Source organism: Eurosta solidaginis, chromosome 4, assembly GCF_040869045.1.
Source record: "Eurosta solidaginis isolate ZX-2024a chromosome 4, ASM4086904v1, whole genome shotgun sequence".
Taxonomy (NCBI): domain Eukaryota; kingdom Metazoa; phylum Arthropoda; class Insecta; order Diptera; family Tephritidae; genus Eurosta; species Eurosta solidaginis.
The window spans coordinates 17,391,043-17,416,971 of record NC_090322.1 but is presented as its reverse complement, the minus strand read 5'-3'; the positions used below and the strand labels follow the sequence as shown (position 1 = coordinate 17,416,971).

At 37.9% G+C, this 25,929-nt stretch overlaps 1 protein-coding gene across 4 annotated transcripts; it reads left to right on the top strand.

Annotated features, from left to right (window-relative positions):
- The first annotated feature begins 340 nt into the window (after positions 1-340).
- LOC137249170 (zinc finger protein 260-like) lies at positions 341-25,929 on the top strand. 4 transcript variants are annotated; one of them, XM_067780464.1, is made up of 5 exons: positions 341-1,168; positions 9,256-9,417; positions 15,980-16,288; positions 25,246-25,374; positions 25,441-25,929. In XM_067780464.1, exons 1-5 carry the CDS (start codon positions 402-404, stop codon positions 25,733-25,735), a joined length of 1,662 nt encoding a protein of 553 aa, XP_067636565.1. In that variant the 5' UTR covers positions 341-401; the 3' UTR covers positions 25,736-25,929. The 4 variants fall into 4 exon arrangements, with proteins under 4 accessions (XP_067636565.1, XP_067636564.1, XP_067636566.1 ...); XM_067780463.1 differs by having other exon boundaries at positions 25,240-25,374; XM_067780465.1 differs by lacking the exon at positions 25,441-25,929 and adding an exon at positions 24,865-24,940 and having other exon boundaries at positions 25,240-25,374.

Genomic DNA, 25,929 nt, shown 5'->3' with positions numbered 1-25,929 from the left:
TATATCATAGGTCCGATTTACTGAAATTTCAAAAGAATATATGGTTTTCATTGCGAGTTAAATGCGTTACAATATTTGACTAATTAATTTAATCGAAATATAAATTTTACTTAGATTTGTTTGTATTTAACTCTAACTAGTCGTATTATTGTAAAATAACTTTAAGGAAATAAATATTTTACGCCTATCATTTTATTAAGTGATTGAAACTATAATCGACGAAATGTATGTCAAAAATCCCCATTTTCAGATCTATACATTTTTGTTTGGAGTGGCATCATTGATAAATGTTATAAAAAATGTGCATTTTGACAGCGCTCTCTCGAAACAAAGAGTTGCAAATCCATTCATCTATGCTTGTGGAGTTTTAATAATTTTTACCGAAGCATACACTCGCTCAAATGGATACGGGTAAACTATATATCGATTACCTCTGTCGGACCTGTATGGCTAAACTGGAAGCTTTCACGTCTGAAGGCAGCACTAAACCACAACACCAATCTATCTTTGAAAATATTGAGGAATGTGACGAATTACGAATAGCTGACTTGTTATCCAGCACAATACCCGAAATAGTGGAAGTGCAGCTAAGTGACGAGCTACCAAAAAAAATTTGTTGTAAATGCTTGCACCAATTGATAAGTGTGTATCGGTTTCAAAAATTGTGCGTGCAATCCGACCACAAGATGCGAGAAATGCTTTCTAAAAAATGGGATGATTTAAACATGTCGATGATGGAGGCAGCAATTGAAGATGAAGTATTACCAAACGACACAGATTCATACCAGTTGAGCAGTTGTCCGCCCAAATGCACTGCTCAAAGCTCACTTCTTCCAGAAACAGAAACGGCTCTTGAAGGCAGACAGCAAGCAATTGAGTCGGAATCAGCACAATGGACTACTGCTGAGCATTTACTAAAAAACGAACAATTACTAGATTTTTGTGAAAAACCGCAAGGCGAATTTATCAAAAACGACCCCATTGACGATGATGAAGAAAATACTGAATATAGCGACACAATCCAAGCGCAGGGCGAGGTAAGCGAATTTATCAAAAACGAGCCCATTGAAGATGATGAAGAAAATACTGAATATAGCGACACAATTCATTCAACAACCTTTGTGAGCAAGGAAGAATTTACAACGGAAGAGCAAAAAGTAAATGTGCCGTAAGTATGATAAGGATTATATTGCTAACTTCTTGTTTTATGTATGTATATCGCGCCTATTATCTCGCCCCCAGCCAACATAAGATACCATAAGGGGCTGCGTTAACATACCCGGCACAATGCCCGCATCATCTTAGGGTGGCTCGGAAAATACTCGATTTGGAGCGTATTCGACGTAGAAAATAGTCTTTGAAAATGTATGAAAAAAGTGCTCCTTTTTTAGAGAGACTGATTACTTCTACTTTGATAGACTAAAATTGAGTGGACTACGAAACTGCATACTTCGAGATTTTCCTGCAAATTTTGATACTTCTCGATTCTTGAATTTTTTCGAAAACTTCTTTTTGGTTCGCGTAGTTTCGGCTAATAATAGAGCAAAACCGCCAAAAGGGCTGGACAATATTATGTTTGAATTTCTGTTTGTGATAGAAACCGACAGTCCAAATATCGGATCCCTACTACATCGCACGTTTAAATGTATGTAAATTGATTAAACTCAAAATTTTGACTTTTTTAGAATTTTTGTTTGTGATAGAAACCGACAGTCCAAATATCGAAGCCATACTACATCGCACGTTTAATTGTAAATTGATTAAACTCAAAATATTGACTTTTTTAGATCTTTCGACATACCAACAAACCAACTAAGAAGATTATGCTGACATTTATAGAATACTCAGAAAGACCAAAATAGGGGACATATCATGATACAAAAAATGGAGGTTGTTGTTGTTGTAGCGATAAGGTTGCTCCCCGAAGGCTTTGGGGAGTGTTATCGATGTGATGGTCCTTTGCCGGATACAGATCCGGTACGCTCCGGTAACACAGCATCATTAAAGTGCTAGCCCGACCATCTTGGGAAGGATTTATGTGGCCACGTTAAACCTTCAGGCCATCCCTCCCTCCCCACCCCCAAGTTCCTTGAGGAGCTTGGGGTCGCCAGAGCCTCGTCTGTTAGTGAAACAGGATTCGCCGCGGATAGGTGAGGTTGACAATTGGGTTTGGAGAAGCTATATATTGCGCTGGCAACCTGAAGGGTTGCGCTACACAGCCCCTTGAATCAAAAATGGAGGTAGTTCCATTTAGTGCGACGTTAGTTCCATTTAGTGCGACGTTAGCCTCTTGACTTTTGCGGGGACAAGGACAATTTCACCAAAAACAAGCTACCAGATTGAAAAATATTACGAATTTTTCTAATTTTGATGCATTTCAATTAACGAATACGACTAAATTACTCTCATAGTTATTTTAAATAAAAAAGAAAAAGAAAATTAGCCCCATGCCTTGGAAATATTTTAATACGAAATATCAGCCTGAAATAGAAGGTTTTTAATAAGTTTTTCGAGCTCCCGAAAATTGTTTTGTTTGGAATAAACATGGATAGAAGTATGCAAACCAAGAGAATACAGCCTTCCCAAGTGTCCGTACGTTTGCTCAGAACATTTTGACAAAACATACACGTTTGTCAATTGCTTGCTCAAAGGAGGTCCTTATAAACCGATACCGCAATTTGATGAATTGGCTACAAGTCCCATTTTTTATTTTTTTATCTATTGTATAATTCAAGCGTTGCGCTTTAGGAGGGAATTGTTAAACCAATTTTTAGGGAGAACATTAACCTGTAGCTCTGCAGATTAGCCACTAGTTATGAGAGTGTTTATGCCCGTTGTATCAGGGGTACAACAGCCCCGCCTATACCCATTCTGTGCGCTTTTAGCATTGTCATAGATGTGCAGACTTTGGAGGTAGACTTTTTCTCAACATGCCTTGAGAAATATATATCCACTGTAGGGGCATAATAATAGGACCATGCTAGAACAACAAGATTTTTCGTGCATTTTTTTTTCTGCCTAGGGGTCAAGCTGCCATAAAGATATGAGTCATTAACCAATGTACAGTGGCTCACAGCTTATTTCGTGCAGCTACAGAACAAAACTGTTGAGCTATATAGAAAGGAAACTAGTGACGGTGTCAAAAAAATGCAAGAGCACAATTTCAATAAAAATGTGCTTTTATTTGAACAAATACTTAATTTTCATGTGTTCACACGTTTGTGCTAATTATTTAATAAAAACTAAAAATATCTCAAAAATTAAGGTCACAGCTTATTTCGTGCACTACGCCCTGCCTTAGAAAAAATTACTTTGTTATTTAGTTTAGTACCTCATCTTGAAGATGATTTTCCATAGATGCAATTAGTTTGGTGGCACCTTTGTTCGACAAGAGTAGTTTTTAAATCGCTAATCTTACTAATCTGCCTTTGCCGATTGCTTGTAGCCGATTCCAAAATTGACCACAAATTTTCAATGGCATTTAAGGCGAGAGATTGTAGAAGTGGATTCATGAGGTGTGGACAGTTCCATATTACCCATGCCTGCACAATCCTGGATATGTGTTAAAGGTATTTGTCTTGGTTATTGCGAAATCGATCACGTACACCTAAATTAGGGGCGATTCGCAAAAAATTGCCTTTCGTAAGGTTAAATAAAATTGTTGGCCGTTGTGGCATCAAAGAAAGTTATTTTGCCAACTCCAGAAGCAGCCAAGTAGGCCCAAACCCATCACACTTCCACCGCCATACCATACAGTTACCTTCAAAATTAAATTTTTGAGCTCTGAAATTGCTTAACACCGCACGTATCACATCAGAATCAAAATTTTATATATTTGGCTAATATGGCATATTTAAAGTGTGTTGTAAAACAAATACAGAACTTAAAAAGGAATAAGGATGATTATTATTGTCTCAGATGACCATTGCGTTTTCATCCTAAAGGAAATTTCCATCTCGAAAAACCGCAATTTCGCCTTATATGGTAACGGTATGGCAACGCTTTTGGCAAAACAACAAACATTATGAAACTTCAAAAATCCCCAAATACGTCAAAAAATTTTGAGTGGAACTACCTCCTTTTTTGTATCATGGGACATACATATATGCCTTGAATCTCCATTCTATAGTGAAAGTCTATGAAAAAATAAAACTTTGCGTTTTCCCAACAAAATAAACTTTTGAATTACATCTGTTTACAATAAAATGGGCGACATATTGGAACGAAGTTATGTAGACCATGATACAAAAAAGAAGGTAGTTCCACTCAAAAATTTTTGACGTACTTAAGGATTTTTGAAGTTTCATAATGTTGGTTGTTTTGCCAGAAGCGTTGCCGTACCGTTACTGTTTAAGGCGAAATTGTGGTTTTTCGAGATGGAAATTTCCTTTAGGATGAAAAAGCAATGGTCATCTGAGACAATAATAATATGCTTTAGCACGATTTATGTGCAATTATATCGATTGAGAATACAGTAAAACATGCAATATTATTGAAAAATAGTGGATAAGGACTCATACATTGGTTAATGACTCATATCTTTATGGGAGCTTGACCCCTATATAGAAGAAAATACACGTAAAATCCTGTTGTTCTAGCATGGCCCTATTATCATGCCCCTACAGTGGATATTTTTCAAGGCATGTTGAGAATAAGTGTACCTCCAAAGTCTGCACATCTATGTCAATGCTAAAAGGGCATAGAATGTGTATAGGCGGGGTTGCCCCAAGGTGACCTCTGGTACAAAGGTCAAATCCACTCTCATAACTAGTGGCAAACCTGCAGAGCTACAGGGTAATGTTCTCCCTAAAAAAATAGTTTAACAATTCCCTCCTAAAGCGCAACGCTGGAATTATACGATAAATAAAAAAAAAGGACGTGTGGCACTCGGGGACTGCCGCGGTAAAGCTATTGCCTATTATCAACTTATGCAATTATAATATTTATGCAACATTTTGTTTTCATTGATATTAATTCAAGTTTTTTCTTTGATATTAATTCAAGTTAACCTTTTTAAGCGTGGTGACCGATAAGAAAACACATTTTTTTTCCTTTTATTGAATAAATGAGAAGTAAATATTTAACTTTCACTTTAACTTTATTTTTAACTTCAACTTTCACTTTAACTTTAACATTCACTTTAACTTTAACTTTATTTTTAACTTTAACTTTAACATTCACTTTAACTTTAATTTAAATTTAACGTTAGCTTTAACTTTAACCTTAACTTTAACTTTGACTTTAACTTTAACCTTAACTTTAACTTTAACTTTACCTTTGACTTTAACTTTATTTTTAACTTTAACTTTCGCTTTAACTTTAACTTTATGATCCGGGGTGGGCGTGAGCTTAGCACCTGCTAACAAGCCAACCTAATATAAACGCACGCAAGTCATTTTCTGTCAAAAATGTGTCATGCACATACAACTTTCTTGAGAGCAACTCAAATTGAATTTGCTGCGTGAAAACCTAACTCGATTTCCAATTTTTGTTCTGCGTGAAATTTAGATTTGACGTTTGCACACATGCTTTACATTGTCGCAACGCATGCTTATTTGGGGTAGGGCAAACAACGCCGGTTGTTTGCGTGCGCTAAAAAAACGCAGTGCGGTTTTATTAGGTTGGCTTGTAAGCGACCATATATGTATACGATAAGCGATAGCACAATGGCTACTTCGTGAAAATCAACGACAGCTCTTTTAGTTTGATTTCGATGGTCGTACGGTGAGGAAGTGTCGCACGCGCGCTTAAAACAGAGTACCAAAGAGTGCGTGTGACACGTGTTCACCGTTCAAGCATTGAAATCACTGATGACCTGATACGAAACATTTATTCTCTCTCAATTCGTTTCCAGGAATGGGTCTTGAAGTTCATTCGTTTGTAAACAAAAGTTCTTTCGTTTCCAAAAATGGGTCTTGAAGTTCATTCGATTGTAAACAAAAGTTCATTCGTTTCCAAGAATGGGTCTTGAACATCAGATGGCTATAGAGTTGCCTAAACTACCAAAAAAAAAAAAACTCCAAGAAATCCGCTCGGTTTCATTATTTTCAAAAAAATCAGCAAGGTGATAAAAACTTATTAAAATTTATAAAAAAGGCAATGTTTTGTAGAAATATTTTGTGGTAGATAAGTGAAAAAATATGAAATAATATATTTCGATTGCGTTGCTTTGCTTTGTTGCGCTGGCACCGCCATAAGATAACAATGAACGGCTAGCCCCTTTTTCACTTTGATGCGACCAAAATGTTTATGTACATAATATGTATATCCACATTAGGCCGGATCGATTTGTGCGGAGGCAAAAAAATCGCCCATTGCTCTGTGAAAATCATATTCTAGGGATCAAAATAAGAAACTTTGCCGAAGGAACCATACCTCTAAAACGAATTCTGATGCCCCCCCCCCCCCCCCTTTGGGTCGTAGGGGCAAATTTTGAAAAATCCCACTTTGAAATGCCTATGTTTTTTCTTTTTGGAGTTTATTTTTCTCTTTATAAATTTATTTTTTCAGAACATATGTAAATGAAAAAATGAATTTAACTTAGTAATAGAAAAGAAATTTAAAAAATTATTAGAAATTAGCGTTTTTACAACCCCCTTTTAAAACCAAGGCATCACTGTGATGCATTTGCATGTCGCAAACATAGTTGTGTGGGTTTTTTATTCAACCGTTTTAAAAAATGAAGGTATCACTGTGACACAATTGCAGATCGTAAAATTGCTTGTGTTGTTTTTTTTAAGCCACCACAAGACACAGCAGGTAGAATTGAAATTGCCCCTACCTAAAAGTTCGACCCAAAGGGGGTACATCAGAATTCGTTTTAGAGGTATGGTTCCTTCGGCAAAGTTTCTTATTTTGCTCCCTAGAATACGATTTTCACAGAGCAATGATCGATTTTTAAATCGACCCGCCCTAATCCACATACAATAAAAAACGCAAAAAATTTATAAGAAATTACGAAATTAGATCACTTGGTGAAGTGTCTGCGTTGTCGTCCGCAAAAGGCTGTTGCGTAACCTATACGTATACCTACAATTTATCTCAGCTGTCAAAAGTGGAATGTTGCAATGCTCCACAAAAATCTGGCCTTTATGCATCCATTTACATCAATGCGAAGACTAAGAAGCTGACTTTTTCACCAATCGAAAGCTGCTACCAAAACCCGTTTCGTGTGCAGGCCTTCGATGAAAGGCGTTCACTGATAAATTTTCCACGGGTGAAAAATAGTTATTTTTTCTTCGGATTTGTAATCCTGACAAAAATTCGAGTTTTTTGATATCCCATTTGACAATCTTGAGTAAGTTTTCGGTGAAAATTATAAATTAAACCTTTACCATGTAAAATACCCCAAAATTATTCTGAAATGCCCAAATTTGATTTTGAGCGTGATGGTATTTATGGCCAATATTATAAAAAATGCACATTTTCACGCGCTCTCAGAGAGCGAGAAGTTTCATATCAGGTCATCAGTGATTGAAATCAAACTAAATAAATAATTGATTTTGCTTTCGTGCTCGCTACGCGTTCGTGTTTACTAACACATTCTCAATTGGTAACCGTGTAAATGTAGTGGTGCCCACCGCTGTTTATGATAGAGATCCAATTTTATGTATTTGGCCTGTTGCGAACACCGAACCTTTACGAACATTTTCGAGCCTTTTCGGATCTTTTTTGACAAATATCCGTTACGGTTTTTTTTTTGATTTAGTCGCAAAGCCCGCGATAAAATCTATGCAATAGCTTAATAAAAAATGAGGACTTGTAGCCAATTTATCAAGAAATTGCGGTGTCGGTTTATAAGGACCTCCCTTGAGCAAGCAATTGACAAACGGACAATTAAAAAGGCTATATTCCCTTGTTTTGCATACTTCGATCCATGTTTCTTCCACCAAAAGAATTTTCGGGAGCTCGAAAAACTTAATAAAAACCTTCTTTTCTAGGCTGATATTTCGTATTAAAATATTTCCAAGGCATGGAGCTCATTTTTTTTTTCTTTTTTATTTAAAATAACTTTCAAAGTAATTTAGTCGTATTCGTTAATATGAAATCCACCAAAATTAGAAAAATTCGTAACATTTTTCAATCTGGTAGCTTGTTTTTGGTGAAATTGTCATTGTCCCCGCAAAAGTCAAGTGGCTAACGTCACACTAAATTGAATTACCTCCATTTTTTGTATCATGATATAGACAGGAATTTTGAATTAAGTGCGCAACAAGGCTGTTTGTTTCTTTTTTTTGTGCTTACTATTTGTCCGTTAAGCTTATTCAAAGGAAAATTTGTCGATTTGAAGCAAATCTTTTTACCATTTTTTTTGAAAGATTTGCAATATTTTAAAATATAAGGGGATTCGCTTTGTCTTGCAAACAGTGCTCGGATTACGCGTATTGCATTGCAAAGTCTAGAACCACGGTCGAATGCTAATACGCTTCTAAAAAGAGCGGATAAGTTGACAAAAAACATATTTTGACATCTGTATCAAAAGATCTTCACGAAACACCGAAAAATGAAAGTGTTATTGCGATTAACTCTTGCCAATAAATGCTACTTTTGACTAGGTAGGCTAAAGCAAAGTGCTCTCTCTACAAACGAAAATCATGCACTACAAGTCACCTATAGTACCCATCCTGATATATGGCGCAGAAGCGTGAACCATGACAACGGCATGTATTACTTTCGTAAGAGTCGACTAGAACACCCAAATGATTCAAAGGACTGTGAAGCGCAACCCTTTCAAGTGGTTGCCAGCGCAATTTATAGCTTATTTAGCCGAATTGTCAACCTCACCTGTCCATGGCGAATCTTGTTTCTTTAGGAAGTATTCAAATACGCAGGGAAAGCAGACCACGAGTACACATTTAATTTTTTTATTTTGTAGATAGAATAAACAAAAAGCATATTAGGTTTTTAGAACATTGAATGCCAAATTGTTCTGTATAGATACTACGAAATATTTAGTGATTGTAGAAAATTCTTCCATCAGCACTTAAAATAGAAATTTATTTTACTGTGTCACTGGGTCATAAAGAGAGGTATTTTGCAACACCAGGTGATATTTCATGTTGTGGATTAATTTATGAACTAATGTATAAAAGAATATTATATATTATATAATAATAATTAAATTATGAATTGACTTTAATTCCATTGACGTTATTGGATGTAATATTTATTTTAATTTTAATATGCATCTAACCTATTCTCATATATTAAAACAACTTCCGTTTCTTTGATTAGCTGTGTTTTTCATTAATTCAGATGTAAAGAAAATCTTGAAGATGGCAAACAAGTTAAACATCAAGGCAACGAACTCGAGTGTGATATTTGTGGTAAATATTTTAGGCAAAAATGTTATTTAAGGCATCATAAACGACTGCATAGCGGCGAAAAGCCTTATAAATGTGATATTTGTGAAATGTGGTAAGTTTTCTTATGTAACATTTACACTGGACCAAATGCGTCAGTTTGGGTTTAAAATTCCAAATGCGACACCTTCCAGAAATAATTTGATCGCATTTCATCGCATTTGGCCTGAAAGTACGATCCACCAGTGCATTATCTTGCGGTGCATTGATGTCCTCGCAGTCGAGTGGGAAAGATTGAAGAAAATGCAAATGATGCCCATTTAAACGCTTTGAAATGGGGACTAACACTAAATCCCCAAACACAAAATTCCCAGCTAAAAAAAGATCCCTAAAATCATCAACTCCAACATGAAAACTGCGCACATTTTTGGGACAATGTCACAAACTCGCAAACACAAAATCCAAAACACGTTATAAAAATAAATAAAATAACATGTCATTTGAAGAATTATGCAAGTATCGGTGTAAGCATATGAAACCGGTATTTTTTATTAAAAAAACACATTTATTTCAAGATAATGGTAACGAATATTTTATTCAAAGTAAGCGCCCTCGCTAGCTACACATTTTGACCACGTCTCAGGCAATTTATGGATACCTCGCCGAAAAAAGGCTTCGTTTTTTGAAGCAAACCAGTCATCGAGCCATTTTCCAACATTTTCGTAAGAAGTGAAGCGCTGTTCGCTAAGTGCGTGCCCCATCGTTGCAAATAAATGAAAGTCGGATGGAGCCAAGTCTGGCGAGTAAGCGGGGTGGGGTAGCGGTTGCTAGCTGTACGACTCAACCAATTCCCGAGTCTGTTTTGTTCGGTGTGATGGTGCATTATCATCGAGAAAAATCACTTTGTCATGCCTAATTTCATATTCTGGGCGTTTTTGGCGCAGAGTGCGGTTCAAATTGGCCAATTGTTGTTGGCAGCGTTGACCATTAACAGTTTCGCCTGGTTTTAGAAGCTCATACCAGATTACACCACGCTGATCCCAGAAAACAGAGCATTGTCTTTTTTCCGAAACGATTTGGTCTTGGGGACGATTGTGCTGGTTTGACAGGGTCCACATACGATGTCTTGCGTGATTCACGTAATAAATCCACTTTTCATCGCCAGTAACGATCCGATGCAAAAACGACTTTATTTTTTGTCTGGCGAGCAGCATTTCACATGTTATTTTCCGGTTTTCCTGCTGTCTGTCATTCAGCTCATGTGGCACCCATCTTCCGGTTTTCATGATCTTTCCCATGGATTTCAAATGTCTGGAAATTGTTGTCTGGGACACATTTAGTTGTTCTGCGAGCAGTTTTTGCGTCTGACTATCGTCTTCTTCCAGCAAAGCCTGCAATTCGACGTTCTAGAACAATTTCGGTGGTTTGCCGCGGTCAGCGTTTCTCACATCAAACTTATCACTTTTAAACTTGTTGAACCACTCATTATACTGCGTACAACCAAGAGCGTGCATTCGATGGGATTCTATTGCCGATTTACCCAAATGGAAGCAGAAAATTAATGCTCCCCGCAAATAGTTGTTTGAAGGCACGTAATTCGACATTTTTAAGAGCGAAAAAAACACGATGTTGTAAGAAACTTGAAATGTTTGACAGATCATAAGACGCCAACTAGCGCCAGTGGTAAGTTTTGACTGTTCCTACAATTGTGCCTACTGACCGCTAGAAGCCAATACCGGTTTCATATACATAGACCTGATATATATATATATATATATATATATATATATATATATATGTTCATATGTATGTATGTATTAAGAGGGTACATAGTAAAAAATTTCGAATAACGTACAGTGCACGTTTTAGGCTTGTTTCTATTCGATTACAATGCTTATGTTATATTGCAAGTTTTTTTACAGCAGACACTGTTTTGGGTCTTGAATTTCCATGCAAAGACCGTCGGAGCAAGGCCAGATCTAGGTTTTCAATTTTAGATTTTTTTCGATAAAAGCCTAGAAGAGGGATCGTTCCCGAGATGGTCGGACTAGTACTTAATGGTGCTTTGTTACCGGAACGTAGCAGATATATATTCGGCAAAGGGTTATTAACATCGATAACGCTCCCCAAAGCCTTCGGAGAATGTCTATCGTTAATACAAGAAGATTCAAGCTATAAGCTAATATATATTTTGTAATTTCTACCTTTGATGAATAAAAAAACAGAAACATCCGGATTAATTAACTTAGTACTTTATTTTTCATTCTTCAATGCAATAATGAACCGGAAGTCCACCATCTTCTCTTTCTTCCATTTTCTTTCCTTTACAGTGATGTATTTTGCTTATTCTATTAATTAGTTGACATGGTTGCATTTATGATCTTACAGCTCGGCCAACCTGAAACTGTATCGACCTCGATACATTACTTTAATTTTTATTTTCACTGTCATACATTTCTTAATATGATACAATTCGCTATTTGTGTTCAGAGTTACAGCGCGGCCAATCTGACACTGTAATCGACCTCGATACAGTATAACTTAATTTCTAACAAATATTAGTCTGGTTCTACTGTGAAATATTTTCTTTGAAAACGGCTCACTAATGCCTTCAACTCATCAAGTGTTTTGGCCGGTGACAGTAGATGTGCATTTGGCTCTACATTGCCTATGCCGTCTATTATGAAATCGATGATTTCTGTTTCGCATATGTTTGCCCGTTTTCCTCTTGCCTGCATCAGTAGAACGTAGCAATGTAATGACTCTCTCTCTTTGTCCCACTTGCGTCTTGCCAACATTTTATAAACTTCGTTCCTCTGTATCGGCACATCAAATTCCATCGTAAGGGCCTTTTTTAACTCGGCATAGCTTAACGATTTGGTGGTGGTAAGAAAAACTTTGGCTGTTCCCACCAGGCAGCGACGAAGAGCCAGCCATTTAAATCGTTCGTCTACTCTTGACGACTCCATTACTTCTTCGAAATCTTGAAGAAAATGTCCCACCGTCACTGATATATCATCACCACTAAACTTGGAAACAGCATGCTCTATATCGGCAAAATCCAGTCTACGTTGCGGTTGTACCCCAGTATTTTAACATCTACATACGTTTTCGTAGCGCCACCAGTTCGTCATCTACACTTATGGTCGTGGCTGTTACGTCAATTGAGGCAGAGTTTGATGGGGCGGCAGCAAAGACATCGTGAACAGCAGGTGTTGAATTGAATTCAACCAAAACATCGGTAGTAGATGCAGTTGGAACGGCAGTGGCGGCAGTATGAACGGCAGCGACAGCAGTGGCGGCAGAGCAGACGGTAGCGGCGGCAGAATAGACGGCAGTGACAGCAGTAAAAACGTCGTGAACGGCAGGTGTTGAGTTGAATTCAACCAAAACATCGGTAGTAGAGGCAGTTGGAACGGCAGTGGTGGAAGTATGAACGGCGGTGACGGCAGTGGCGGCAGAGCAGACGGCAGTGACAGCAGTAAAAACGTCGTGAACGGCAGGTGCTGAATTGAATTCAACCAAAACATGGGTAGTAGACGCAGTTGGAACGGCAGTGGCGGCAGAGCAGACGATAGCGGCAGCAGAATAGACGGCAGTGGCGGCAGTATGAACAGCGGTAACGGCAGTGGCGGCAGAGGAATCAATAGAAACGGCAGCGTTTATCTCAATCAGTTCGTCCGGAATGTTCTCCAATATATTTGTGTTCGGAATGGTATTCATCGTATTTGCGGAGCTATTATCTCCCACGCCAACTATATTTTGCAGTGGTCTGCGTAGTTGTATAATGTTGGCAGTAGGAGGGAAATCCACATTATCTTCAGTTAAAACCTTGACAATGTTCTCTCGAGCATCGATTTTACAAAATAGTTGTTTATAATAGTGCGCGAGGTTAGTTAACACACCTGAGATCTAATTTCTATCTTCGATGGTTAATAAAAAAGCAGAAACGTCCCGATTAATTAACTTAGGATTTTATTTTTCAGTCTTCAATACAATAATGAACGTCCCCATCTTCTCTTTCTTCCATTTTCTTTCCTTTACAGTGATATATTTTTGCTTATTCTGTTAATTAGTTGACATGGTTGCATTTATGATCTTACAATTTATTTGTAATTTATAAAAAAAAATTCTGACATTTTCTAACAGTTATCTAAGATTTACCCAATTTTCCCGTTTTTCACAGTTTGACGTCTTTTTTATGTAACATATCCCCCAGCCCTTCGGGGAGTGTCCTTATCGCTACAACAACAACAACCATTTTCAACCCCACTGGTTTGGCATCGTCAAATTTTCCATAAGGAAGAAGATTGCTATTTCTGCCAAACAAACACCGTTGGTTGCCACTATAAAACCCGCGACCGCATAAAATATGGTAAGATAGTAACCGTATCTCGCTCAATAAAGGAAGAAAAACGAATATTCTTATTGCAAATTTTGAATCGATACATGCATTGGAATCTGAAGAATAAAATTCTGACGGTTCAGAAATTGACAAGGGTTTTCTTCCAATTGGAGTTCTAACAACGGAACGTCGTGTTGTCTCAAATGAAGATTTCCGTGACCTTGTGCGTGATTTAGGATTGTCTTGGAGGCAGACAGAAATTTTGGTGTGTTTGTTGGTCCGGAAATACGAAAAATTTCTTCTAACAAAGAATATTTCGAAAAATTTAACTCAATCTAACAAAGAGCGTGGAAGAGCTTTATTTCTTTGTGTAAAAACTTTCTTGGAAACAACAGGAGTGATGACTATGTTGAAGTAGTAAATGAGTTTTTGAAGGCTTATGAAGAAATGGGATGCAGAATGTCAATCAAAATCCATTTTTTACATTCCCATTTGGATTTGTTCCCCGAAAATCTTGGAAAATCCAGTGATGAACAAGGATAATGATTTCACCAAGAAATATCATCGACTCAAACACGTTTTTTTGGCAAGAATCAGATCAGAATGTTGGCTACCTACTGCTTGTTGCTCAATGCGACACTGATAGAACACTAATTATGATAAATGCTGTAGTGATTCTATACTGAAATCATATCCACGATCCTGAAGTGGCACGACATCGACTTTTCTTGTTTACAATAAACGTCGTAACTTAAACATTTATCAACCGACTTTGATAAACCATGACTTCTTTCTCGGGATAAATATTTCTTTGAGAACGAATGTAAAAAAGTAAATAAAGACGTCAAACTGTGAAAAACGGGAAAATCTTAGATAACTTTAACGTCCCAATTTTTTGTATAAAGTACAAACAAATATATATCAGCTTAAAGCGTGAATCTTCTTCTTCCTGAAAACCGTAAGACATGACAACGTTGTGATTGTTAGAGTGCGCGCAGGGAACAAAAAACGGGTTTTAAACAATAACTTGAAAGGTTGGGGGTGTTAGACAATTATGAAACACATTATCAGTGATCATGATCACTGAAAATCACTGTAGAACCGTGTAATCCGAATACGGAACATGTTAAGTCGTTCAAAAGATATTAACGAAAAACCGAAAACCGGGTCTCTCTGAAACGGGCGGTGAGGTTAATAGTATTTTTGTGCAGAACTCTTTTCTTCTTTGGCGGCCTTCCATGCAAAACCCCTTTGTACACACAATTTTTTCCTGTGTACAACAATATTACAAAAACCACATGAAAATTGCCAACTTTAACTGCAATTATGCCATTTCTTTTCTGCCTTCAGATTATTGCTGTTGAGGTCAATACGCGTCGTTTGACTCCTCTCCCGTAACGAATATTAGCAGTCGACCCCTTTTCTAGACTTTTACCCTTTTACTAACGAAGGCGATTCATATCGACCGATATCACTCCTTTACTCCCTAATTCGCTTGTTGTTGTTGTTGTATTAACGTTAAGCAGACTCCCCGAAGGTTTTGGGGAGTGTTATCGATGTTGATGGTCCTTTGCCGGTGGTGATGGCCCGACCATCACTGGAAGGATCAATATGACCACATTAAACCTAGGCCACACCGCCACCACCCCTAGTTCCATGAGGGGGTCGCCTGCTAAATATGTGTATGATACATTCATATTTGTAACAGGATTACCCTCACGTAGGTGAGGTGGACAATTGGGTAGCGGAAGCTTTGAAGCTGTAAAACTTTGTATTGCGCTTATCAACCCCTTGATCAACCCCTGCATAATTCTTAATGCCGCCCGGTATTGTGAGAGGGTTCTCCTAAACTCCCTGTATCGCTTCCGTCCCAACATTAGTTCTTTTTTCGGACGTTACGGACACAAGTATCATTAAGATACAAGCCCGAACATCTCGGGAACGATTTAATATGACCACATTGCACCGTGTAGGCGAACTCACCCCACCTCCTAGTTCCACTAAGAACTTGGGTTCGCCAGGTCCTCGCCTGCTAAAGAAACACGATTCGCAACGGGTAAGTGAGGATAAGCTATGAGGGTTGTGCTGCACAACCCACTGAATCATTTGGGTATTTAGTTGCCTCCATCAAAATTTCCCATTTTCTGTGTGAATGTGAATGTACTTCAGGGATTTCGTGTTGGGTGTCTTCTGATTTTGGGGATTTTGATATTGCTGATAAAGAGGGTAACTCATTTGGAGGTACGTATTTGGAGCTAGTGTAAATGTAGTATTAAAAACATCGTCATAACGCCGTTTGTTATAACACCTTTTCATTCTGTCTTTAAAATAGCTTTGCTCATCCCTCACATGTATCCGTCCATATGCGCACTCATACCGGTGAAAAACCATACAAGTGCAAGTACTGCGAAAGCGTCTTTGCGCAAACAAATGTACTACATAGGCATTTACGTATACATCTGGGTGTGAATATTTATAGATGCAAGTTTTGTCCCTTGGCGTTTCCTTTAGCTTCGGAGCTACGATTACACTTAACGTCTCATAAAAACGAAGATCCAGAAACTCGTGAACGAAATATGACAGCTTTAAAGGAAGAAGAGGCTAAGTTAAAGCAGCAACAATTGGAGGGAAAACCTGGAGGGTAAGAAAATAACGTGGCATTAACAGAATATTTGATCACCGTAATAGAGTGTTAGTCAAAAAGTTTCAAATATGACCGCTTTTTGCGGGCGTATTATTAGATATCGGTCAAAAATAGAGTGAAGAATTTTAAAATATATTATTTTCACTTCCAAAAATACCAAATATTTATATATACTGGATAACTAATTGCTGTGCGATATACCGGTTACGAAGTTATAGTTAAATCAATTTTTAGTCAAGTGCGCAAAAATTAAATTTTTTTGCTGGCAATGTTCCGGTTAAGCTTTTTCTTAGATGAACATTTGTCGTTTTGATGCAAAACTGCTGTGTGTGAAAGATTTATAATTTTTTGTAACTCGTAGCAGAGTATAAGAAATGCTATCAGCTTTTATGCTACGCCTCTGCTCTATGCTCTGTTTATGTTCAGAGCCGGAGTAAAGTAGCATGTTCAATCGCCGCCTGAAACATATTGTGGCGAATATAAGCATCACTATGCTATGCACTATGTTAGTAAATAATCACAACAACAAAAACATTAAGCAAACCACAAGGGCTGATTAAATTTACGATGGCGGTTTAGCCGCCACATCTGTCATATTATTTTTACACATGTTGTTATGAGTGCCGTTATTTTCGGCGCGACAGAGCAGCACGACAATCAATCACAAAAGCCGTTTAGATTCATTGCTTCTTATGAATCTAAACGGCTTTGGTGATTGATTGTCCTGCTCCCCAACGTGTTAGGGGGTCAGAATATACCCGCGGTGGGTATGCCTGTCGTAAGAGGCGACTAAAATACAAGATTCAAGGGGCTGTGTAGCGCAACCCATCAGGGAGCCAGCGGAATATACAGCTTCTCCAAACCCAATTGTCAACCTCACCTATCCGCGGCGAATCCTGTTTCACTAACAGACGAGGCTCTGGCGACCCCAAGCTCCTCATGGAACTTGGGGGTGGGGGAGTGAGGGATAGCCTGTGTTTCCGGAGCGTACCGGATCTGTATCTGGCAAAGGGCCATGACATCGATAACACTCCCCGAAGCCTTCGGGGAGCAACCTTATCGCTACAACAACAACAAAAGCCGTTGTAGCAAGATTAAACCTAATTCTATTTTTGGGCAGCGACAGTGAGTGGCGTCCTTTTTATTTCGTCAATAAAAACTGAAATATACATGATTAAAATTTTTTTCTAAATTTTTCGCTGCTGTTTGCTGTAATTTATATTGGTGACTGCCGCTTTCAAAGTAATCAAGAAGTCAATGTTTGGCTACGGCTGTCGTCAAGCTTTGCTTTATTGTGGTTGTGGTCTGTAGACGTTGTGTTGAATTTAATCAACCCTACACTTGTGTACATGAACACATCGATCATCATTTACACACATACATAGAAGGCGACGAAGAATATCTCACAGACACATATTTAGTCACCAGATAAGATCAGAAGTTGATACTCACACATACACACGCATATGGCTAGTAGAAAAGCATAAACTACAAATATATGTACATGTATATAGCTGGTAACCAAGCATGAGATACAACTGTTCTCCAACACATTTTCTCGAAATGACTAGACCTTAGCAGAAATAGGCGGACGAGAAAACCGAGAGTATAAAACCAGCGCAAGCTGAGGAATCAGTAATCTGTTTGATTTAAACACGTTATTAGTTGTGATGTGACGTATAATTGTGAAGTAGAAGTACTGCCAAAGTAATCTAAATAAAGACCAGTTTGCAATACTTAATATTGGAGTTATTTATTCGACAGTTTGGCGATTCGAACGTTAGCAGATGGTGCATAATTATCAGAAATCCCCAGAATTCGTTACAATAGGGGGACTCATGAAAGCATATAATCTTATAAGGTGCAACATTATATCCATTTACACAGGCTGTTATATGAACGCACCTAGTAATACTCTTGGTAAACTTGATTGTTTATCACAGGCATGCTTAACCAACGAACCGATATCATTTCGTTACGATAATTAACGTTAATAAACGAAACAAAGTCGTTTCGTTTATTAACGTTAAGAACGTCAAATTAACGTTGATTATCGTAACGAAATGATATCAGTTCGTTGGTTAAGCATGCCTGGTTTACCAGCTGTATTATTGCCGAAGAAATTTTTTTTTGATTGTTATACAAATTAAAAAATGCCAAGATTAAGTGAAAAATCAAAACTAAAACTCATTTACTTGCTGATGTTGGAGATTTCTGATGAAAATGCCCGCTGTAATGTCTGCAAGGTTGCATTCCTTTGAGTTTACCGCGTTTACACAATGAAATGTGCGCGTAAATTTATACAAATTGTGTAAATGATAGCGGGACTCATGTAACCGTATAAGTGCCTTATAAAGTGTGTAAACGTATAAATTTATCTAGTGCGTAAACGAGCTGTCAAATTTTCTATGAAAAATCATTTACACATTTGTATAAATTTACGCGCACATTTCATTGTGTAAACGTGATAAACTCGAAGGAATGCAACCTTGCAGACATTACAGCAGGCATTTTCATCAGAAATCTCCAACATCAGCAAGTAAAGGCGTTTTAGTTTTGATTTTTCACTTAATCTTGGTATTTTTTAATTTGTATAATAATCAAAAAATTTTGTTTGGCAATAATACAGCTGATAAATAATCAAGTTTATCAAGAGTATTGCTAGGTGCGTTCATATAACCGCGTGTGTAAATGGATATAATTTTACACCTTATAAGTTTATATGCTTTCATGAGTCCCCCTGATGTTTCATACAAAATTTGACAGCTCGTTTACGCACTAGATAAATTTATACGTTTACACACTTTATAAGGCATTTATACGGTTACATGAGTCCACCTAATATGTATATCTCAAGTATTTAAACTGTTCGCAATTTCAAGACCCAGCTCAGCGGGAATTGACTTATAACTTGACCAAACACTACGGACTCATTCAGTCCATGTGAGGTCCTCATGGACCGGCCAGTTCAACCTATAACTTGACCACAAAATATTCAAAATCGGAGAAGTTTTTTAATATCACGATTCCTGCTCCACCAAGGCGTTATCATCGGGTTCCGAAGTATGTTCCAACTTTCAAGAATCTACCTTCACAGGGAGCTACTCAAAAACAGATTGCAAGATTCCGCACTTTTGTACTAAAATATGCGGTCAACCATTAAAGGGAACTTATAAAAACGAAATAAACAAATGAGCATCTCTTTATAGGTACATACATATATCAACATTTTATTATTGAACGTTTTAAATTTTTACATTTTTTTCCAGTTTTGTTTTTAGTTTTTAGATTTACTCAAATTATAGCGGTGCTGTAAAACTGTGCAATCTTCTGAATTTTTAAATCATTAATTTAAGAATGCCGTTTCTTCATTCATTCCTTATTAATGAATTAGGCCTAACATTTAACCAAGTCTTCATTCTGTAGGGGAAGAAAAGACTGCACTCCTGAACTCATTTCAAGAAAAAATTAAATAATTAAATGAAACACAAAAATGTTATCCAATGAATGCAGCCTTTGATCATGGTGGAATCACCAGGTGAAGTAAATAAAAAAGAAAGAAGATGTACGTTATCTGAAACGGTAGGGATGTATTTTCGACGGTCAGAAAAAATATGAGTAGAAAAATAAATACCTTTCTACGAAAGCCATTACAGAAATTGCATTTTGCAGCATATCAGTGCCACCTAACGCAAAATCCAAAGGGAATATAAAGGACCTGTGCGCGTTTACATTACTTTTAGGATCGAATAAAAAAATTCAATTTGGCCACTTATACTGTGATGAGCAGTAAAATTGGATGCGGCCAAAGTAAAGTGACCTCATTTTCAACTGCGGTTGAAACTTTCATTGAAAAACCGGACATAAAAGAAATATGTTATCATATATATTATTTCTAATTGCTGCTTTTATGTACGGGTCCCTTTTTCGCTCTTATTTGGAATCCAAATCTATAAATAAAGTTTTGGTTGTAAAGATGGAGATTCTGGCTATTAGCGAGCTTTGGGCAATTTTGGTCCTTGTGCTTTTGTTTAGCTATATTTTATTAAAATAATTTGTTAAAAATAAACGGTTATGAGCACACAAAGAAATATATAAATATATTTAAAGATATATATTTGGAGAATCAGCAATGACACACGCTTTAGTATTCAATGGAAATGGTGATGTGAAAAAACTGCGCGTACAAAATTTATGGGGTGGTAAAAAATATGCAAAGAAAATACATACTTACTTAATTGGCGCTTAATCGTCTAAACGGTTATGGCCGTCCAACAAGGCGCGCCAGTCGCTCCGCCAACCGGCGCCAATTGGTCACACCAAGGTAGTTTAAATCGTTTTCCACCTGGTCCTTCCAAAGGAGTGGGGGCCGCCCTCTACCTCTGCTTCCATAGGCGGGTTCCGATAGAAACACTTTCTTGGCCGGAGCATCAGCTTTCATTCGTATAACATGGCCTAGCCAGCGCAGCAGCTGCGTTTTATAGCTCGTACAGCTCATCATTAAATCTTCTTCGGCATTCGCCATCGCCAACGCGTAGAGGTCCATAAATCTTTCGAAGAATCTTTCTCTCGAACACTCCCAAAGCCGCTTCATCTGCTTTTGTCATGGTCCATGCTTCTGCCCCATATAGCAAGACGGGTACGATAAGTGACGTGTAGAGTATGATTTTCGTTCGCCGAGATAGGACTTTACTTTTCAATTGCCTACCTAGTCACATCACTATGCTGCTACTAATACTATATAGCAAGAAAGTAATAGATTGTCTTTGCGAAGTTTTAGCAAAATTCGACTATATTGTGGCGAATATTAGCAGTTTTATACATCACTATGCTTACTTACTTAATTGGTGCTTAACCGTGTAAACGGTTAAGGCCGTCCAACAAGGCGCGCCAGTCGCTCCTTCGCTCCGCCAACTGGCGCCAATTTGTCACACCAAGGAAGTTTAAATCGTTTTCCACCTGGTCCTTCCAACGGAGTGGGGGTAGCCCTACCTCTGCTTCCATAGGCGGGTTCCGATAGAAACACTTTCTTGGCCGGAGCATCATCTTTCATTCGCATAACATAGCCTAGCCAGCATAGCCGCTGCGTTTTAATTCGCTGGACTTTGTTGATGTCTGCGTATAGCTCGTACAGCTCATCATTAAATCTTCTTCGGTACTCGCCATCGCCAACGCGTAGAGGTCCATAAATCTTTCGAAGAACCTTTCTCTCGAACACTCCCAAAGCCGCTTCATCTGCTGTTGTCATGGTCCATTCTTCTGCCCCATATAGCAAGACGGGTACGGGGAACATAAATTCCCCAATAAATTTTGGAACGCTAACCCTGCCGCTCGCTGATATAGAAGAAGGAATCCGACAACTGAAGATGTCTACTAAAACCGATGTGGGTGGGTTGTCTTCATACCTATTAAACAAATGTTCTGCCCTTGCTTCCCCATTGTTAGTTCTGTTCAATAAATCACTTGAACGAGGAGTGTTTATTGATGCGTGGAAAGTCAGTTCTATCACTCCAGTGTTTAAAAGTGGTAATAAGAACAATATTGCGAATTATCGGCCAATTTCAAAGATATCCTCAGTCTCAAAACTATTTGAGACTATAGTTAAAAATAAAATTTATTTTGCGGTAAATCACTTGATCTCCGCTCAACAACACGGTTTTGTTAAAGGTCGCTCAACAGTCTCAAACCTCGCCGTATTTTCGGAATACTGCATTTCTGCGTTTCAAAATCGCCTTCAGGTTGATTCAGTTTACACAGACTTTTCAAAAGCTTTTGACAAGGTGAACCACACAATTTTTTTATTGAAACTGAGAGCTCTAGGATTTCATTCCACTCTTTTAAATTGGCTTGAATCCTATCTCTCCTCTCGTAAATGTGTGGTTACGGTTGATGGGGCATCATCTGATCCTTTCATTGCGACTTCCGGGGTTCCACAGGGTAGCATACTGGGCCCGCTTCTCTTCGTAAATTTCATCAATGATATAACCAGCTGTTTGAATTACGCAAATTTTCTGTTGTACGCTGATGATCTTAAGATTTTTTCGACAATTACGAGCAATAAAGACATGGTAAGGCTACAATCTGATATAGATAATGTTGCCGACGGGTGTAAACGTAATAAGTTGAATCTTAATATAAAAAGTGCTCACATGTTTGGTTTGCTACTCTAAGTATCGCTGTCCGTTACCCACATGGTATAAAATCGATGGTCTTCGATTATCCACTTTAAGTGAAATTACTGATCTTGGTGTTGCATTCGATTGTAAATTTCTGTTTCAAACCCATATGAATTACATAATTGCGAAGGCATATTCAACACTTACCTTCATTAAACGATTTAGCTCTGATTTTACCGATCCTTACACATTAAAATTACTACCACCTCTCTTCTGCGGTCTAAATTAGAATAGCTCGTCTTTATCTGCAGGCCATTCTATACTTGTCACATTACCAGCCTTGAACGTGTGCAAAAAGTTTTTCTTCGCTTTGCCCTACGGTCGTTGCATTTCAATGACCCGATTCCTTCTTACATAGTCGCTGTAAGCCTAAAATCGTTAAACAGCAGACGTTCTATTCTGTCTCTCACCTTTGTTTTCGACTTGATAAGTGGAGTGATTGACTGCCCATTTCTGCTGGCCAGAATTTGTTTCAACATCCCACAGAGAAGTCTACGCAATCACGATACTTTCGGGCTCGACACGGTTAGAACAAATTACGCGTCTAATTCTCCAATTTCAAGAGATTTAAAAGAGTTTAATATGCTTTCAAATCCTGTGGGTCTGGATTTTTTCTCCACAAAACATATGTTTAAATCGATATTAAATGACTTATATACGTAAACTTTTAGATAATTTTTAGTTTTTACGATTAAATAACTGTGTGTCTATTTTTTTTTCTCTTGTAATCTGTATGAAAATGTTCACATTTTCTAGATTAATACGAGATAAATAAATAAATAAATAAGTGACTTGTAGAGTATGATTTTCGTTCGCCGAGAGAGGACTTTACTTTTCAATTGCCTACCTATTCACATCACTATGCTGCTACTAGATAAATGCACAACAACAACAAAGCAAGCAGCCACACTTATGTACATGTACACATTAAAGGAAGCAGTCACACTTATGTACATGTACACATTAAATCAAGCAGCCACACATACACATAACCAGCAGCTTGAAGCAAAGAGAATATTGCACATATGTACACATCACGTTATCATCAGCTAAGAGCAGAAGTTGTTCGCTTCCCAAGGCAGCCGGTTCTATGGACCGAAGCGACTCGGGATATTTCCCGATCCAATGCCTTCATTTCAATGTAACCCCATTTAATTTTTTGCGTCCCTCCCACAAATTGTCATCCTCCTATCAGATCCTTGCAGCTGGGAAGGTATTGAACCTAACCTCAGTCCCAAGTTGCGGTTCTGTCGCATATGTTGGGAAAGGATTTATCTCAGACAGTCATACTTTTGCCAGTGTGTCACGTGTAAGAGATGGTTGCATCGTTGGGGTTGTTCTGGTTAGAACCCAACGTTCGTGGCCCTCGAATTTCTACAAAACCTTTGTGGCTCTCTGCTGTTCCGCGGTTCACTCTCAAGCGTACCTCCGCCAGCTTCTAACTGCCCGCTGTTGCTCGAACCAAAGGGAGCTTACAGCTAACGCTTCAATTTATCAATACAATCTACGTAGCATGAACCGAAAACCCCTATGTAATCATCATCAGGCGATTTCGTAATGTTATCAAAGGTTTCACCGAGATTCGAATCGCGAATCACACGATCAAACTGCCTTAACTACTAGGCTATACTGCTTGTACTAGTTTTCTTGCGTATTCCTTTACACTTACAATACAATTGAGACATTCATTAGCTTATTAACATTTGTATTTTGTCTCTCTTCCTGTATTGCAGCTTTTGAAGTACATGTCTTTCCATTACTTATATTTCCATCATCCGCTTGGCAGATTTTGAGATTCGCTGCCAATTCTTAATGCTGCCCGATATTGTGAGAGGGTTCTCGTAAGCTCCCTATCTCGTTGTTCCCGTTCTAACGTTAATTCTTTCTTCGGGCTAGTAGACCGCACCTCTACCGAGCGCACTGACTGCACGTCCGCTATGCATGTCCGAATCATCGCTAATAGTAATTTCCTCTTCCCCGGCTTGCGACGTCATCGCTCTTTCCTTCTGATCCTTACATTGTTTTAAAGTTTTTGAGTTCATCTTGGTCCTGTCCGACAAGGCGGGCTCAGCGGTCTAATGTTAAAAATGGGACAAAAACCGTCCGCCACAACAGCGCTACTTGCTGTCGTAATGCCGTGATTATTTCCCGAGGCGGCCCGGTATCTGGAAGACTCCGTTCAAATACAGCCGAAAGTACTCGAAGGCTCCGAAAATACTCCCTGGCAAATCAGCCAATGGGCACGGTCCGCATAACACCCTGGATTAGGAGATTGGCTGTTTTGGTCACCTGGGAAAGTGTTTTGAGTTTACTGGGTTTTGTGCAGGGGTCGAGTCCGAGTTCTAGAATTGACATGACCTAAAATATACCTAACAAACGTGTTTTTCGCACTTTTAGATTTGAATACCTCTTGAAAAGCCGGAACTGTTTTGATACCAGATTCAGGTGCACCACGCCGAAGCCAACGGGAAAGGTATAGTCTTGTTTATAAAAAAATTATTTGGATTTTTTTTTCGACCTTTGATACAGCAGAAAAAGTCATTTTTCGCAGTTTTAGACACGAATATCTCAAAAACCTGCACCAATATGAAAAATCTGACTTCAAATGCTTTTTCTAGAATTCCGAAATTTAAGTCTAATAATCCTGAGATTTTCGGAACTTAAAAATGACGACAGGGATCTCGGGATCAGCATCCATAATCCGTACATACATATGTATGCATGCATGCATATTTAAATAATTCTCTTTTTCTTGTTTATTTTATAAATAAGATATAGATATAAGGACAGGAAAAAAGAAATTTGCGATATTTGTGGCAAAAGTTTTAGATATAAACAGCGTTTGAGAGTACATATACAAGCTCATGGTAAAGAGAAGCGGTACAAATGTGACTTTTGTGAAAAGCGGTAAGCTGTCATAGAAACCTTATCTTTATGTGCTTATCCAATTTTCATCCTGTCTTTATTAAATAGCTTCACTCAAATTGCAAATGCACGGATCCATATGCGTACTCATACTGGTGAAAAACCATACAAATGCAAATACTGCGAAAAGGCTTATGGACAAAGTCATACACTGTACAAACATTTACGTATACATCTGGGTGATAATGTTTATAGATGTGAGTTTTGTCCCTTAGCTTTTTCTTTAGCTTCGGAGCGACGTTTGCACTTGAAAACACATGAAAATGAAGATTCAGAGACTCGTGAGCAAAATATGAAAACCTTAAGAGAGGAAGAATCTAAATTAATGCAACAAATAAAGTAAGAATATAACATTCATTAAGAGGTTTATCTATCATACATAACTTTCTCTTAATTCTACCACGATCGGAGCAGATTTTACTATACGTTTAGAAAAATAATAACTTAATAAACCGATTCCATAGTTTTTTAGTCAAAAATATTAAACTAACTTTGTATTCCCCAACAGAATATAGTAAAAATTTTGTAGAAAACTAA